Raw genomic sequence first — 18,239 nt, 5'->3', positions numbered from 1 at the left:
TTCTGCACTGGATCTGTAACAACCTGAGCTTGACAGCTCTATTAATTTAAAACCTCAGTGATACCTATTAGTACAAAACATGAAAAAAAAAATGCCATTAATCATTTATTTTAATTTTGCAGCTCTGTCATTTTCTCAGTATGTTTAAAAATTATGATGACACCAGAATGTTTTCCAATCTACCTGTGTGAAGGGGAAACGGATCACACTACTTAGGAGAGAGACTAGAGTATATTATTAGAGCTTAATTAATGCCAAACTGATTAGATTTGATTGCACTTTGCACAATAATATTGTTAAGATATCTATTTAAAAGATGTGTTGCGTAATGCTATATTTAAAACAACTGTTCTAGATCTGAAGAGCTTTTGACCAAAATGCCACATAATGTAAATCACGGGTTGATTTTATTTAGCACTGCCTACATTCTGTAGGGCTGATTTGTACCACGATACCCAGCACAGCTCATGATCACCTAGGGGAAGATGAAAGTATTTAGTAGTTCTGTGTTACCAAGGTTTTGTATCCCTCCATTTGCTGTAAAAGGAGCAGGATATTGCCAGCAGTGTGCCCAGGTGGCCAAGAAGGCCAATGGCATCCTGGCCTGGATCAGGAACAGTGTGGGCAACAGGTCCAGAGAAGGGATTCTTCCCCTGTACTCAGCACTGGTGAGGCCACACCTCAAGTCCTGTGTCCAGTTCCAGGCCCCTCAGTTTAGGAAGGATATCGAGGTCCTGGAGCAGGTCCAAAGGAGGGCAACCAGGCTGGTGAAGGGATCCAGCACAAGTCCTGTGAGGTGAGGCTGAGGGAGTTGGGGCTGTTCAGCCTGGAGAAGAGGAGGCTCAGGGGAGACCTCATCACTCTCTACAACTCCCTGAAAGGAGGGTGTAGCCAGGGGGGGGTTGGTCTCTTTTCCCAGGCAACCATCAGTAAGACAAGAGGGCACGGTCTCAAGTTGTGCCAGCGGAGGTTTAGGTTGGATATTAGAAAGAATTTCTTTACTGAGAGGGTGATCAAGCATTGGAATGGGCTGCCCCGGGAAGTGGTGGATTCTCCATCCCTGGAGATATTTAAAAAGAGACTGGATGTGGCACTCAGTGCCATGGTCTGGTAACTGCAGCGGTAGTGGATCAAGGGTTGGACTTGATGATCTCTGAGGTCCCTTCCAACCCAGCTGATTCTATGATTCTATGATCTAGACTTTGGGAAAACTCTCATACCTTCAAAACTACCAACATCCAAACCTTGCTAATAGAATGGTGTAAAGTGAGTGTAAACTAAGAGATCCAATTTAAGGTTTTTTTCTGTTATTTTTTACCTTCTGTCTTTAAAATGCAGGGTTTCTTGCTTTAACATTCACTGAAATGTTATAAGCGGAGCTGATTATCTGTTTTGTTTTCTATTGGATTATAGTTAGTACCTGCATTTATAGCACCGTGTTCTGTGTTAAGAGTAAACCTTTAGGCATTCTGTGAAGTCAGGAATGTGTAGGTAACCAGCACATATTGTAGAAAAAGGAACATGAAAGCAAAATGCATTGATCTAAAAGATATAGTTATCACACTAAAATTATTGATGTTCACTGAATTTCATTGAGTGGATGCATTCTATTAATATGGCTTCAAGGCATATTTTGAAACTGTCCTGCTCCTGAAACAAATAAATGTCTGTCTTATGCATTTATAAATATGTTTGCTATCACAAATTCAGGCTGCTTCTTTATCAGAAACTTTGCTATCAACAACTAGGGAGCAATTACCAACTTTTCTTTTAAGTATTAAGCTCTTTTTTAATTAAATCTGGTGTTCCTTCTAATAGGTATATCATTGGATACAGTTTCTAATACTGGGAAGTTGGTTTTGGAATTGCAAATGCATTATTTTTCTGTTAAACATGTTTACCAGCTATATCAGTCCTTTAAATTTCTGTGATCATGAATTCATGGGATAAAATCTTGGCTTCAATGGTTATTGTTATTAGCTAATGTAATGTTTACATACTCTACTAATAATAAAATGTAATTTGAGTTTACAGTGTATTTTTGCCTTTTTAGAATGTAAAATATGTCTTAAAACACTGGCATTGTGTTGCTTTATAACAGCTGAAAATATGTCTTGGGGAAATGCATATAGGACTCCATCCCCATACATGTGAGCAGTTAATTACATTCAGGCCTCTTAGCTGATTTCAGGCCTCTTAGCTCATCTCTGCTGATAGAACACAACATACTGAAGAGGTCTTGGTCTCTGAAACAGATGGCTTGAGCCAAAAAAGAACATTACATTATAAACATTTTATCAATACATAGTTACATGCATCCTCAGCAGCACTGAAGACCTGCAATCCAAAATGCAGTCTGTATGGGGTCTCAGGATTACCTCACCTCTTCATCCAAAAGCCATCTTTTGAGCTTTGCTCTTTTATTCATTTTAAAATGGAATTACTATGATTTACCTCTGAAAGGAACCTCTACAGCCATTCCTACTGGCCAAAGCTTTCAATAAGCTGACACTTTATGATTCTCAAAGAATTCACTCACAGAAGCAGTGGATCACTTCAGGTATTTATCCTCATAATCAGGTCGGTGTCACCACTATTCCTGGGCCCCAAAATGTGCCTCATGAAGCATATGAAAATTACAAAAGTCCTTAAGGAGATTTTCCAGGGCCAAACCATCAGCTGGTATAAAATGACATCAATGGAATAACTCCAATTTACCCCAAACACACATCTGGCTTCCAAAGTGGTACCTGAAGCAGAATTCCTTGTGAGAAAATAAGTTGATGTCAGTCTTTGAAAGTGAGAATTATTGTCTGTATGAACTTAGTCTAGGTTTAAAAAAAAATCCTGTATGCTAAATCTGATACTAATGAACAATGTTGACCATGTATGAAATTTTACACTAATGAATTAAGGTGGCATGGAAATGACCATTTGATAAGTAAGGGCTCTAATAGAGTTAAACCAACCCACTCATTCTTTTGATAATTTTTGATGTTTCTGTCTCCTTATATTGTGAAGTAAATTTCCACCCCAAGAAATGTCCTGATCTATATTTTAATGAGCCCCTGCACGTGACACACATTTTTTGTTTCATTACTATTGGTGAATGATAAGTGAAGGATATTCATTTTAACTTGAAAATGTCAGGTATGCACTTTAAGAGATATATTTTTCCAGTTTTTAATGAGGTGGTGTTTCTTTTTGAAAGAAATACCCAGCTCTGATGTGGGTACTATGCAGGTGACAACTGATATTTAATAAGTGATGGTTCTTGTATTAGTCGTAGTTCACTAAAGAAAATGTCTCGGATTGCTTTTGAAAAACTCTTAGCGTCACTAGCCCAAAGGCAAGATGTGACCTTTTTATTACATAATGAGAATCATTTATTATCTTACAATGTATCTTAAAGTCACAGACAAAATGCCACTTTGATAATTGCTTTCAATTAGCTTTGAGCATAGCATACATTCATAAAATGTCTTCTCTAATTTAGACTTGAATTAGAGAAAATTGCAGACATAATCTACTTTAAGGTTGTCTCATTTAAGGTGATTCGTAGTTTTATATCAAAGAAATCAAAATGGGTGGCTCTAAAGCAGTCTTGCAAAGAGTTTCAAGTAGGCTTTTCAATATTGGGTCCATTGTATTAACAATTAATTAACAAATTAGAATTCTGGTTCATCTTTTTTGACCTTTTTTGTGTATTAGCTTTTGGCTTTTGTTCATAAGGCTATTTCAAAGTTATGCAGTGTCCTGTTAAGAGCAGTACAGCTTGATTAGATGCATAAATAAAGCATAGAAGAACATATCTTATATCTTAATAATAGGCAACAGCCTGGGGTGTCAGCATGTATGTCCTTTCAAACTTTTAAATTCTTATTCATCTTGTAGATACACAGAATATTCAAAAGCAAGCAATAAAACCCACACTGAAAAAGGGAAGATCACATATTGGCATGTATTTTATTGCATATGATTTTTGTAATACCATTGTGTGTATATGTGAAAATACTTGTGAAAAAAAAATAATGAGCCATAGATTGGATTACTGCATATGCAACATTGATCATTTAAAAATGCAGGTATTTTCCTTTCATCTTTGATTAAATGAAGAAGGTTTGCAAGTCACATATAAAGATAATTCAGGTATCTCAGATAGTTGGAACTGAACTAGCTCAAGGAATGACTCTGTTTTTTTTCTATCTTCCCCCAGATAAAAATTACTCACAAGAACCAAGCCCCCATGTTGATGGGACCTCCTCCAAAAACCGGTCTTTTCTCCTCTATCATCAAAAGAACAAGGAACCACAGCAAGGAATAAGCCTATTAGTCTAGTTTTTAGAAAACCAATTAGCTTTGTTTTGCTTTGGAATATTTATGCTGGAAATCTTTCAAGAATTTTAGAATATCTTCTACTTGCAATTTCATGGATTTAGGTTTAACAGTTTCCGTAAATGAGCTGATGTAAATTATGCTATTAGAGAAAAGAATATTCTCAGTTTTGTAGGCATTTTGCATGACGAAAGCAGATGTTTACAAAAAGTGATACAGCATATTTTTTGTTGCATGCCTAACCATTTACTAGCTATGGGCTAATTCTGCAATGGAATATGGGAAGAGAATGTCATGGGTAATTTGGTTTTCTCTGGTTTCCATTTCAGCTTTTTCTAATACAGGTCTCATTAACCTGTACGTTTAGTTTACCCTTCCTTTCTACCCTGAGAATTTTTATGCAGCTAAGCATTAAAATCTTTTATCTTATTCTGAGAACTTCAATGTATGTGAGTAACTGTACTTGCTGAAAATGTCTAGCAATGTGTGAGATATTCAAATGATCATGATTATTCTTGTGTAACTTTTTTGTAAGATTGGAAAGCAAGGCAAGTTTGAGCAAAAAAAGGCTAAGGAGATTGTGTTAAGAGGGAAGATGATACTACTTGCAAAACTAGCCATCAGTGTTGTTTGTTCAAACACTAGAATTATTTTACTGAACAGTACTTCTCTGTAACATGGCAAACTTTAAATCATTCTGCATATTGACTGATACTATAGTGCACATGCACGCAAATAACCAAAGTTCATGCCTAATAAAGAGCATTTTCCACCAAAGACTTACAGAAGGATGCTTCAGAGAAATGGGTTAATGCATAATTAATCAAGCTCACTGGAGTAGACTCACTTCTGAAAATTTACAGTTCTTTTGATTACACTGGCAATGTCCAGACAGATATTGGTGTCAGAAAAAACCATAAAATGAATTGCAAGTAAAAGCTCACTGTTCATCTATTTCAGAAGTTGATAGACACAGACACATATTCTAAATATTGGAAAATTCAACTTGTATCTAATTTTATTGTCATTGTTTTTTATTAATTCCATCCATAATTTACTCATCCCCTAAATTAATCTGTTAAGCAAAGGGAAAACCATTATCTATTCCAGTTTTGTTGTGTGCTGCCAAAATGTTTCTTTCTGGGGAGGCTGTTGCTCAGGTTTTGACTTTCTCAGCCCTCTGAGAGACTTCCTAACAGCTTAGAAATCATAATACAGGGATTTGTCTGAGGTTTACACAGAACTGTCTGATGTTGAAGGGAAGTCCAAGAATGGCAACTTTTTTCAGTCTTGCATATAAACAACCTCAAGCAAAAGTTTTTGTTCAGTCTTAACATTGTTTTTTGTTCAGAGTGAGCTGCTTGTCAGCTCTGCATGTCTTAAGTTCTCAGAGATTTCATCAAAAAACAAACAAGGCAAAAAACTTTGCTTGAAATGCATGATTTCCCATTTTTATCTGAACTTTTAAATGTTAATGATTTCTTAAATATATTTTTCTGTTGATTCATTCATCCATTAAAAAACAACATTTTATCATTCTGTGTGCACGGTACTGTGCATATATTTCAATAAAGTTACTATCATTTGTTCCTCAGTATAACAATTCAACAGAGTCCTAATTTATATAATAGACGCTGAAATAATAGTATATAGTGGGTAAGGATTATGTGTTTGAAATATACAGTCTGTGTTCTATAAACATTAGGACGTAAATACCAATTAATGTTATGTTCAGTTGAAAAATATGAGGGCAATTATTTACTAAAATTAAATCTCGTAATTCCCCATTCTTGGGTCCAGTGGTGTTGACAATTATAGTTACTTTGGAGTAAACCAGTATTTTTCCTGTGCACTGCAAACACACACAGAAGCCTATGAAGCACTCCTTAGCAACAAACATACATAAGTGTAGAGCAAAACATATCTGCATATAAAGAAGGAACTTGCTGACATAATGCAACATAAAGTGTACATTGGTTTTATGAAATTATGGTTACAGGTGATAAATATTTTCACATAACTTGACATAGGATTTTCTACCAATGCTTTCAACTTTTTGTGGCAAAAATGTGTTTAACAATAATATATTATGTGCTCTCTATGATTATCTCATGAACATTGTAACTCTGAAAACAAATAAAATTATAAATATGCTATTATTTAATAATGTATGAATTTTAAATGTGCCAGTCTGTGACAGCAAATTGTTCATGACACATTTTTTCATTCAAAGAGGGATAGATAGGTTCATGAAATCACAATTACATGAAATTTTGATTAGACTTCTAAAAGGTACATCAGAACCATTGGTTAGTATATCAAATTCTCACTGTATCAAAATATAACAGAGCAGTCATTTTACTACATTGTCACTTATTGCAGCAGTGACATTCTGTCTATTAATCTTGTTTTGTTTCTTAGCATGGTCTTTAATAGTTAAAACCCTGCACAGTTTGAAAATGTTGATGAAGAGAAAATCTTATATTAAAACACAGTTTGAAAGTGCTTGATTTAACAAAAAAGAACATTGGGGGAGGGTTAGTTTTTTCACTTTAGTATGCTCAGAATTAACATAATGAAAATTTACATTGGTGTATGAAGTCAAACAAAGAAAATACACATGTATCTTCATACAGCTGCAATAGAGGCACTATTCTTACATTGATAGAATAGTAGTAACTGTAAACCTGCCACTGTTTACAATGAGGCATTCTTTAAGGCCTCGCTAATGACATTTGCAATATAAATGGAAATTACAAATATGTAGGAATCATATCTGACAGTGAGTTTGCAAATTTTTCATCTCTCTACTAGAGCATTGCAGCTGGGCAATGTGCTGAGGAAAGAACATGACATCTCAGGAAAAAATCTCAACTTCTGAAATTGGTTAGCATCACACTCACTTCGCATGAGTTCCTGTGAAAAGGAGGTGGAAGCAGTATTTGTTGCAGAGGCAAATACAGAATTATTCTTTCCAGTACTTGTAAGATATTTTAAATGCATATCATCACAATTATATAAAGCTAGGGAGTTAGACCTTATGATTTATCCTATTGGTGTGTGCACAGATAATGTGCATGCTGTGTCAGGTAGCATTCTGATATGCTTGAACTTTGATGAGCTAGGAAGCACTTGGTTTCTGAGGTATATGTTCTATAACATGTCCTCGCTATTATCAACTCTGTAGTATTACACCTAAATTGTAACAAAGATTAAGTAATGTCCAAAATAATTTAAGCACATAAAGTCAGACTTCACCATGTTTCAATATATCGGTGTAAGAAATAACTGTCAAAGTGTGGGTTTGATGTAAGTATTGTAGAAAGGAAGAAAAATCCTTTTTTTCTTTTTTTTTTTTTAATCTCTAGGTTAATGATTATTCCCTGTGACTATAGCTATTCAGTGTTTATTAGTGACTTAGGGTGCTAGTGATGTTATGTAACAACCCAACTATCTATCTTCTGTGGCTTCTAATTTTGAGGTGCATAGTAAATCAACTTAAGCTTTCTGGAAAGCAGTTACTTTAGAGGAGTGCTGTGCCCCATGTCTCTGGAAAAATGACTAGGGAGAAGAGCAACAAAACTTAAAAAACAAACCCAAAAAACAGTGAGGAATAATTATCTTAGACAAGGAAGCATCAAAAATCTGAGAACTCTGCTAAGGAATGGCAGAGCAGATGCTCAAGGTAGCATATGAAGGGAGTGGGTCACTCCAAGGCAGCCCACAAAAAAGGTGGTGTGAGGCCTGTGAAGTCAGGTGAAGGCACTTGGGGCTAATGAGCATTAAGGTGCCAAGGAAATGAATTAATTAGACAAATCTAGAGACCCCTTACATCTAGGGCTGAATGAGTCAGTAGGGTTTCTTTCCTTTGTGGGGAAAAAGCCTGTCTGAGAGGAGCTAGGCCTAAGAAGAGGAACAGCTGAGCCCTTTGCTAATTTAGAAAGGTAAGGTGGGCCTGGGAACTGTTCAATGTTTTATGCAAGAGTGGTGAAAAATGTGTCAGGCTCTTGTCAGGTAATTGCTGCTTGTGTCTAGCTCCATCAGGTCTGAAAGCATTTCGTTTTCTCTCCTCTGTCCATAAGGAAGGAAATTTCTTGTGGTCCTGCTGAGGTGAGTAAAAACCTTACTGTAGCTGGAAAATAAATAAAACATAGGCAAGATCTGGAAGCTGAATCTGTTAATGAGATATAAAGTAAAAGGTTAAAATCCATGGCCTGCAAGGCTCTGAGAGTGTGCTGTGTGCAGCAGTGACTGATGGTGCAAACTTTCTTTGGGTTTGTCAAGATTTGCTGGTGTCTGCTCAACCTGGGCTTGTGTCATGGGGAGCCTCCTGACTCTTAAGTTCTTTTTACATGCAGACTATAGATTTCCAATTTATTTTGAAATAAGGAGGTTTGAACTTTCCTGTTCTGATTTGTGTGTCTGTGGCATGGGTACAGGTGGAGCTTTCCCATTTACAGGTTTTCTTCATTTACAAATAGATATGAAGCAGAGAAATGTCTCTATAACCATTGGCTTCCATTATGTGAAGCTACCCAACAGTTTGAACCTATAAATAATCTATGATACATTCTAGACATCCAGAATGCATGGATGATGCATGGTAATGTTTCAGAGGCTGCTTTTTTTCATTTCATGGTTCAAAGAACCTGTACCTGAGTACCTGAGAAGCACCTCCGTGCTCTCTTTAAGCACGACTCATACAAAAAGTGATAATCGTCAGGCTATTTTATTTATAGAAAGGTGGTAACTATGTTGATGGTAAAGCATCTGTTTCATAGTGAGGTGCCATTTCTAATGATTGTGGAAAATTATTTGCTGGCTCTGAGTGAGAAGCGAAGATTTGGTTTTTTCGGGTCAGTTATTAGTCTAATGTTGATAAATACTTAAATACATAGTTGCTGATTGGCCTATTTGAAATCAATTTTTGTTCATTTGTTTATTTTTTACATAAGGTCAAGCTTGCATGTTGGGAAGGTACATCCAAATTTACATTGCTAAGAAGCTTTTCTGGACAGGGAAGTGAATGTTTCTTACTCTTCTTACTCGTACTTATGGGCCATGTTCTGCCTGCCAGTAAGAAAATACAAGTTATTAATCTTCAGGCCTGTCAGTCTGTTTACATGAAGTACAAAAAGCCACCCACATATTTGCCATTCTGATTTAAACCATTTGTATCTGCAGAAGGATAGCAGTGATTTGTGTATCCCCCAGTGGGGTAATCAAATGTTCCAAAGTGGCCATCAGCACTCTGCTCTTTTGCCCTGCCATGAAGTTAAATGTTGTGAAGGATGTGCTGTGGGATTTTTGTGTGATGGGTTTTTGTTTTGCTGTTTGGTTTTGGTTTTGGTTTGTTTTGTTGGGGTTTTTTTAGTAAATATGAGTGAGGTCCAAACCTCTCCTTTTAGCCCAGAATTAAAAGAACTGGAGTTTTGATTCAGGAACACATTTTATATGTTTATGGAGTTCACATAAGTAAACAAGAAATCAAGTGCTGGAAGATTATTGCTTTGAGCCAGAATTTACTTACATATGTTTAAATTCAGTCCTACTACTGAAAGAAAAAACAAGTTGTTGATTTCAGGTGGATTGGGAGCATATGGGCGTAAAAAACGTGTGTGTTACATTTTTCTCCTGAGCAATATGACCTTTTTACAACAATATCTATGTAGATAAGGAATTTTCATCTCATGTACATCATTTTTTTTGTGACTATATTCTGAAGAAATTTTTTGAAATTAGCTTTATCTGTCTCTTAATGATTCAATGTAATTATTTCACAAGAAAAAGTTTTGAAAGATGTGGTTCAGTCCTCCACGGAGTCAAGCCTTGCACTGGGATGCAAATTGAGGCCCTCGTACTTTGTCATTAGTGTGAGTTAAAAATAGTCATCAAAATATCCAAATTTGTGGGGAGGAAGCTACCTTCCCTGGTCAATCTATTCTTTGACTAGATTCCCATTCAGAGCAAAATCAGATTTACCTTTTAAATTTGAAAATAATGTATGCTTGAACATCAAAAGGCAATGTGAGGCTTTAATTTAATTAATTTAATTCCATGTCAATAATGTAGTGATTCACTCATACTGGAAGATAACTGACTTTTCACTTTGAAAATCAAAAAGTGAATTAAATTATGCTTTTATGTCAACATGAACATAATTCTTACTTCCTTTAGGGGAATTTTAAAATTTTTAGTATTTTTCTTGTTCAAGATTCTGAAATTAAACTTTCAACCTTTGTACTGCAATTGTAACCAGACTTTTAGTCTGGACATGAAATTCTAGTCTTTATGTAAAATCTCTGCATTTTAATTTTTCCAACAGCTGCACAACCCCTAAGAATTTTTTCAAGGACTTGATTTTTGATTCCTAGTTCCTCTGTTTCAGGTTATTACAGGACAATCTTGTCACTGAAGGAGGAGATAAGAGAATAATGTTAAACAAAATATTATTTCACATAGCCTAAAAATATAGGAAATATCTTGACAGTTCCCTCACATAACAGCAGTAGACTCTGCTTTTCACTAAAAATAGAATGGGTAGACAATTAAAGAAGAAAAATTATTAAGTTATCCTTATTATTATAAAAGAAATCATTATTTTAGGCTGGGAGTTATAAAATAAGTCATTGACAAGACATGCTTTTAAGTGTTTCTTCTGAGGTACTGAATACACAGTAACTCAATTGATAGGAATTGTCTGAAGTTTTGCTGCTCCTCTTTCAGTTGATGTATCTGCACCCATAAGTAATGCTAGAATGTGTAAGGCAATGGATATCATGTTAAACTCCTTGCTGTGACACTCATCAGTTTTATTTTTATGGTCTTGGGACAAGAGGTGAGTGGACTTGCATGAGGTTAATGAGGCTTTAAGAAAATATTATGTTCCTTCAGTGCAAGATAAGGTCCTCTTCTGAGGATGGGAATCCTGTCACTTTATGAGATATAACAGCTTTCTCTGCCAAAGAGTTGAGATATTAGTCTGTGCAAAATGATTTATAATTTTTTTCATTGGCTTGCCTGCTGAATCTTGGACAAAAAAATAAATCTTATGGCAGATGCCAATTGTTCCCTGTTGGTCTGCATGCAGAAATGTGTGCTACCACAAGAGCTCATCAACGCATTCAAATACATCCAAAAAACTTGTGTAGACAACTGAGAGCAGAGCAGAATGCCTGGGGTCAGACTCACAGACAGAAGTTGAAACAAATTGTAGAATTGTAGATTAACCCCAGAAAAGGGTTAATCTTCCTTTACTCATTTCTAGAGTGATGTCTAGCTAAAAAGACATGAGGACAAGTGGGTAATACATGTATCTGTGATTTACCACTGAAGAAACTCATTCATCTGCATTCTATTTGTGCTGTTTTCTGATCTCAAATATAGCACAAGTTGTAATTTTTAACTACTTCTACTGTGTTTCCTTTACAAAAGAGTGCAATAGCATAACATACAAAAGATTTCAGCAAGTGCAGTTATATCATGTTTTAAAGACTCTGAGATCCCTTTGCCTTCCTGTGGTGTTGAACTAGGAAGGATTTGCAGGAAAAGAAAAATCACATAATGCTGTTTCCATCTCTTCCCAGTAAAAGTTTGCGAAATGGGAGCTGGGGACAAATTACAACCTCATTTATCCTTTCATTCTAATTTGCTTATAAATTAATTTGGAGAATTGCTGTGATATGAACATTATCAGTGAATGGAGCCAAAACTCTGTAGGGGAGGAGAATATTTTGCTAGAACTGGTTCCCCTTACATCCAGAACCTCTTCTATAAAATTTCCTTGATTAGAAATTACTTACTTGCAGGATAAAGAAACACAGAGGTAATCACTATTTATTTAATTGTTCCTTTAAGGTGTTAAAACATTTTAATTTTTTTTTTTCATAGCTCTGTAATGGCTACTGTGAATATTTCTTTTTGCAAGTATAATCAACATGGAAGAATGACCCATATAGGCAGTATATGATATAGATAATTTGTGTGTTATGGTACACTTCTGCTAACACCTATTTGTATCCTTTTGGGAGGAATTAAAGTCGTAATGTACCATGTGGCATTAAGGCATAGCTTTGGAGATAGTGATTAAAATACAGTCTTGTTTGAGACAATGTGAAGTAGGTATGTGGAAGTGAAATCCCAACTTCACTGACAGCATTGGTTGGCCCCTGTAGTCACTGAGCCAGGGTTTTATCCCTGTGGTCTTGTGGTATAGCTAAAACATCTTCCCTGTCTCAGGTAACATGTCCAAAACAAGAAGTCCAAGAAAGAGATTGAGAAGTTTTGTGCAGGTGCACATCTGTAAAAATCAATGTTTACACCTCTGAATTTTCCCCACACTATTGGCCTGAAAACCAGGTCAGTGGGTTTCTACCTTTCAGCTATTCATGTCTTCCTCTTTCTCTTTCCTCTGTCCTTCACAATCTTGTATTTTTGTCTCCAAAAGCCTTAGCTTCAACATGTATTGGAATATGCTTTTGCCTACACAATCCTATTGGTCAGGGTTTAGGCATTATGTTGAGCAATGCAAATTTGAAATTTCTCAGATGAGGCAATAAAAGTCTTTAACTTTCCTGAAAACACTATAGCTGATATAACCAATGTTATAAGCAAGTCCTGCTCAGTTAAGGACCTGTCCTTAAACTCCACTCTCTGAATTGTAAAGTCATGAGAATGCTGAATCTCCCACTAGGAGGGATTCACACATAGTGTTTTATTTTGCATTTGCCCACTCCCATGTAAATTTTATAGATTCTATGTGAAAATGTCCCTCTCCTCTCACTATTCAGAGCCTTAAAAATTTACCTTAAGTGCTTTGAATCACCCTGATGGGGTAATGTCCCACCAAACTTGAGTACAAATAAATAATCACTTTCAGTGTTGCTCTTAGGGCTTGCATGTTCAACAGTGCATTGACTTGGTATCAAAATCTGTGCTGGTGCCTTAAGAGGCCCCAACACTGTGCTGCAAAACTACATCTATGTACAGCATAGCACAACCCACTCCTAATTATTTCTGCCTAGAGTGGCTGCTACCCTTGGATTTTTTGTCTTTTCTGCTTAAAAAAGCAGCGATGCAGTAGTGAGTCAGGCCTTTGCCAGCGCTTAAATATCCAGTGCTAAGTGCAATTTAAAAATATTTTAGCAAAATTAAAAAAGGAGGCTGGTGTGCAAACCTTGATTAGCCCATGGCATGTCAGAGGCATGCAAATTGTATACAAAGTGTACATATTCAATCTCTTGTGTTTACATACAGCTTATTGTTTGCAGGATTATTTAATGTCTGTGTACTCTGACTTCTTTTTTTTTTCATTTCTGGCAGCCATTGAGCACCTTGAAGCTTGGGCTGTCTGAAGGCGTAAAGCCAATCTCATAGCCTATTTATTTCAGTGTTATTAGATAGGTAATTAACAGTTAGTCTAAAGAACCATAGTAAAACATAACAGCCAAACATATTTTGTGGCATCTCCACAACTCTAACCTGAGGATGAACTCAGGAATTGCTCTCCCCAAAATATCAAACCTCTCACCCCCAAAATAGGGGGCAGTGAGGGAGAGGGAACTCAGTCCCAGACCTAGCAACCTTAGAGACTTTGGCAAAGATGCTGAATAGACCAAGATTACATCTTTTCTTTCTCTCCTGTATATCACAGGGAAGCTGGCCTTGCAATTTTGACATTTAAAGTTTTTTGCCAGTGACCCAATATAGGATCAGAAAGCAAAATAAAATGCCTTGCAGCGTGGATTTTGACTTGAGTTTTCAGGCCAAAATCAAGTGCCTTTAACAAAACTGTGATATGGGCATGCAAAATAAAAATGTGAAGGCCAAATATAATTATTCAAGGTCACTAAGAGAGATCCATGGCTCCCCATATCCTACAGAGTGGTGATTTCTGGAACAGAGCATATACTCTTCTCCTTTGGTATGATTTATCTGCTGTTTTCTCTTCTCTAACTGCTTTGTTTCTATTATTCTATTATTTCTCTAGTGAGAAGCTGCATTGCTAAGGCTCATTCCATAACTTCAGGGAAGTGTGGAAGAATGAAGATGTATATATTTGAAAATTAAAGAGAAACAAAAAAATGCAGTTTTTTATCACGTCTAGTAAGCTACCTCAGTTTTGTTGCCCCCACCTGTTATTTCCCATTGGTGTTAGCCCAGGCAAGATGTGTTCAGGGATAAAAGTGAGCAAGTAAGATTACTTGGAGTCAGGGGAAATTAATGTGTTATTTGCAACAGAGCTGAAGTGCAATGCATTATATAGAAGCTAGCTTTAATTAAAACCTTTATTCCAGAAATAAAAGAAGTATGTTGAAGTCCGCATGAAAGAGAGGAGGGTAAAAAAAAGTCAAATTGTCTTGCATTTTTCTGCTTTAAAGAATGCCTACAAGCTGAAGGAACTCTCTGTGCCAGGCTGCACCTGGTGCATCACAGGCTCTGCAGCCAGGTGAAGGGAACACCAGCTGGCTATAGCCTCTTCCTATGTAATAGCCTGGGTTTCTGCAACTTTCTCAGCCTCTCTTAAATATACATAGTGCTCATTACCCTATCTGGAGTTCTATTGTGCTCTCCTGCCCTGCCAGCTTTTATTAAAACTTAAGTATTTAAGAATAATTTAAGTGTTGGTCTTGATATTCTGTGCCTTCATGGACAAAGATTTTCAGGGTGCTTTGCATCACTCTATATGGCTGCAGTCCTTGATTCTTTGTTTTTCTGTATAGCTAATTCTGTACCTAAGCCCTCTTGACCCAGGAACTAAAACTTCAGAGAAGAACTTCTTGTACAGTATTTCTTAACCATGTTTTTTGGGGCAGGGAAATTAACGTTACACATTCTACTCATTTGCTGTCCAGATAGTGTATGTACAGGGGAAATGCTAAAATGGTTCAGTATTTTACTTCTCCCAAGACTCCAGATTCTCTATTTGTTGCCTGTTTTGTTGTCTATGCCCCGAATGAAAGTAGAGAGGAAATGTCACTGCTGCTTTATGCAATTCCTTTAGCAAACTTACAACATTTGGACTGGAAACTCATTCATTGTAATGTAAGTTCACAGCAATCAGCTAAGTGGCTCTAGATTTTATGTGAGATTAGAATCTGACCTGGAATGTTGGAGAAGAAAAATAAGAGCAGGGTACAAAATTGTTTTGGAAAATATTTCAGACTGCATCTAGCCATCTGGATTTCAGCTACTACCATCACTGAGTTGTGCAGATGTGAGAAGAAATTCCAGGTTCTGCTATTTGTACTGGCAATGGGGTTCTTACTGCCTTGACTGGTTCTTCATTTAAGCAGTAGTGTAATTTGCAAAGTCTGGCCTCCATCCCCAAGGTAGCCTAGCTGGTTCAGGTTGGGACTGTCATCCTTGAGAAGCAATACTTGTTCAACACCACAGAGAATTAATTACCCATTATGTCAGAAATGCTATAGTAAATTGGAACACTATTGAGCACATGATTTGTGTTTTGCAAAATAAGAAAAGTAGCTAGATCTTAAAAGGGGTTGATCCTGGATGTTGGAAAAAGTCAAATGAAACTTCTAGTATTAAGGTTTTAGGATAAACTTAAATAATTTTTTCTTTTCTTTTTTTTTTTTTTTTTTTTTTTTTTTTTTTAATATGTTATTACATTAGAAGTACAAAGTTCTGTAACTTTGACTTTAGAAAATGAACTTTTGGGAGACTTTTTGAATTCTTATGGAGAAATTATTTATCTCTCATCTCTTACTCAGCCAAAGTACCTGTTGGGTGTTGTTGTCTCACCACTGCTATGTTTGTACCATTCAGTTTATTTCAAAGGGGGACATCTTGTTGATATGCACAGGGTGCAAGCTTATCTAAGTTGCTTGAGAAAGAGATACAAAAACTTTAATAAATTTAATTTGATTTATTATAGTTTTACAGAAAGGGCATTATCATGACAACTTTTTAAAGAACAAAACAAAAAGCTATAAAAAACTGCTAAACCTGTAAGACAAGACTGATTTTTGCCAATTAAACACCTTCTTCACCACAGGCAGCTAGGACTTGGGACCTAACCTCAGATGTGTGGCTTTGCTTGTTCTTTCACTCCCTGTGAGTATTTGTTCATTTACTGCCATGCAGATAATGCATTGCATTTCACAGCACAGCAAGTTTAATCAGGACATGTCATCATTAATTTGTACTGATATGCACTGATGGACAGGGTTTTCCAGGAGCATGACTAGCTGTTTAGCAAACGATCATCAATTCTGGAGAAGAAATGGTGCAATCCCCCTGTTGTTTTACAGCATCTGCTTTATCATCTGCTCACAGGAGCACCATCTTTTTTTTTTTTTTTCTCTTTCTCTGGGTTTCCCTTTGTAGCTGTCACTTGTAGACAGCTTCATTTACTTCGGCTGATTTCTAATTCCTTTAGGTGAGACACACTTGATTTACTGAGCCATGCTGTAGAGCTGAAATGGTTAACAATGGCAAGACAATACTAAATACCACAATCTGCATTTGATTTCTGATGCTTTCCTGTTATTTACAAAGTGTCTCTTGGAGTATCATAAATAATTCACAGTTCAAAGTGAATACTTCTAAGTGCTAGAAAGCCAAATTCACATTTATTTCATTTGCTAATGTTTCCACAATATAACACAAGGCATAAAAAACCCTCTTATTGCTCTGTAGTTTAACAAAAGAGCTATTAGATGAGCACAGAAACTCAAAAGGACTTTTATAACAGCAGGTTAAGGAGAGGTCTTACTTGTTCAGTCTTGCAGTCCTTACTGTGGTAAAATTCTGACTCCAAAACCAAAGGATTTTACCTGACTGAAGACACCAGGGTTAACCGTTCAGCATGCAAAACTTTTCATCTTGCAAGTGGATTGTTTTATTACTTTCAGGAGCTGCAGTGTGGGAGTAACTCTGAAATCTGATCCTAGAGAATAATTTTTTTGTCTTAGTTGGACATACTAAATGAAAATCAAAGAAAGCACTTTAAGGGTGAAGCTTAGAGTGGTAGCTAAAGTAAGATATGAGCTATACCTGTGAATTGTATCTAATATTTGAAATTCTTTATCATTTTGATCTATTTGGTATCAAGTATAGGCAGGAATGATAAAGACTGCAGAAATTGTATAAAGTGAGGGAAGATGGTAAGGATCCATCTATATTCAGTTTGTTCTAACAAAATAGTCTTAATACTACTTGCACCAACTTATGAAAAACTTGATCAATCAGATAGCATTTACATAATGATAGATAATAAATGCATCTTTTCATACGCCAACGCTGCTATACAAGATCACTCTTAAAATCAGTCTCCAACATATAACATCGCCTAACAACTTCAAAGAGCAGTGTAAAGGGGGGAAAGGGAAAACAATGCCCAGAAAGAATTTTAAGGAAACAGATCCTAACTCATCACATTGACATTTCTGCACTGGGAACAGGTTCTAACTGAGCTAAATAGGAGTAGTTGCCTCGGAGTCAGCGGAGTTGATTTATTACCAGCTGAAAGACCAGGGCTAGACCCACAATGTCTCAGCCCCTGTGAAAGGACATGTAGTATTCTCAGTGAATACAAATGGGGTGGGCTTTTTTAACGGGCCTGAGTGGAGTTTTTGTACGTCTATGAGATTTGGCAAGTGGTTGATTTTTTTTCTGAAGCCTGAAACGATTTGCAAATTTGGGGAGAGAATTCAACTAGAGGAAGGGGAGAAAAAGACAAGGTTTTTGGTAACTGAAAAGGTAAGGGCAAGGGTGCCTGTGTGGGTGCCTGTGCAACCCTCCCATCAAGTGGGATGGAGGGAAGAGCATTTCCATTGTGAAAGTGAGCATCAAACCCTGTCTAAGAAACTCTAAAGAGAGTTGTGCTTTCCTCCTCCAGCTTCTCTGAGAGCTCTATCACAAGACCTGGTATACTGGGGTGGACA

The 18,239-nt window shown here is 36.4% G+C and overlaps 1 protein-coding gene across 4 annotated transcripts in view; it reads left to right on the top strand.

Annotated features, from left to right (window-relative positions):
- Window positions 1-6,264, top strand: part of DGKB (diacylglycerol kinase beta) — a 327,271-nt gene extending 321,007 nt beyond the window's left edge. For 2 of the 4 annotated variants that reach the window (XM_071735359.1, XM_071735357.1), the window contains exon 26: window positions 4,217-6,264. In XM_071735359.1, the coding sequence (XP_071591460.1) occupies window positions 4,217-4,324 (108 nt within the window). In that variant the 3' untranslated portion in view covers window positions 4,325-6,264. The remainder of the gene's footprint in view (window positions 1-4,216) is intronic. The other 2 variants (XM_071735360.1, XM_071735358.1) reach the window with 1 other exon arrangement.
- Window positions 6,265-18,239: the final 11,975 nt, after the last annotated feature.

This window comes from Heliangelus exortis, chromosome 2 (assembly GCF_036169615.1).
Source record: "Heliangelus exortis chromosome 2, bHelExo1.hap1, whole genome shotgun sequence".
In the NCBI taxonomy this organism is placed as follows: Eukaryota; Metazoa; Chordata; class Aves; order Apodiformes; family Trochilidae; genus Heliangelus; species Heliangelus exortis.
Note: the sequence above shows the minus strand (reverse complement) of the source record. Positions and strands in the feature narration are given on the sequence as shown.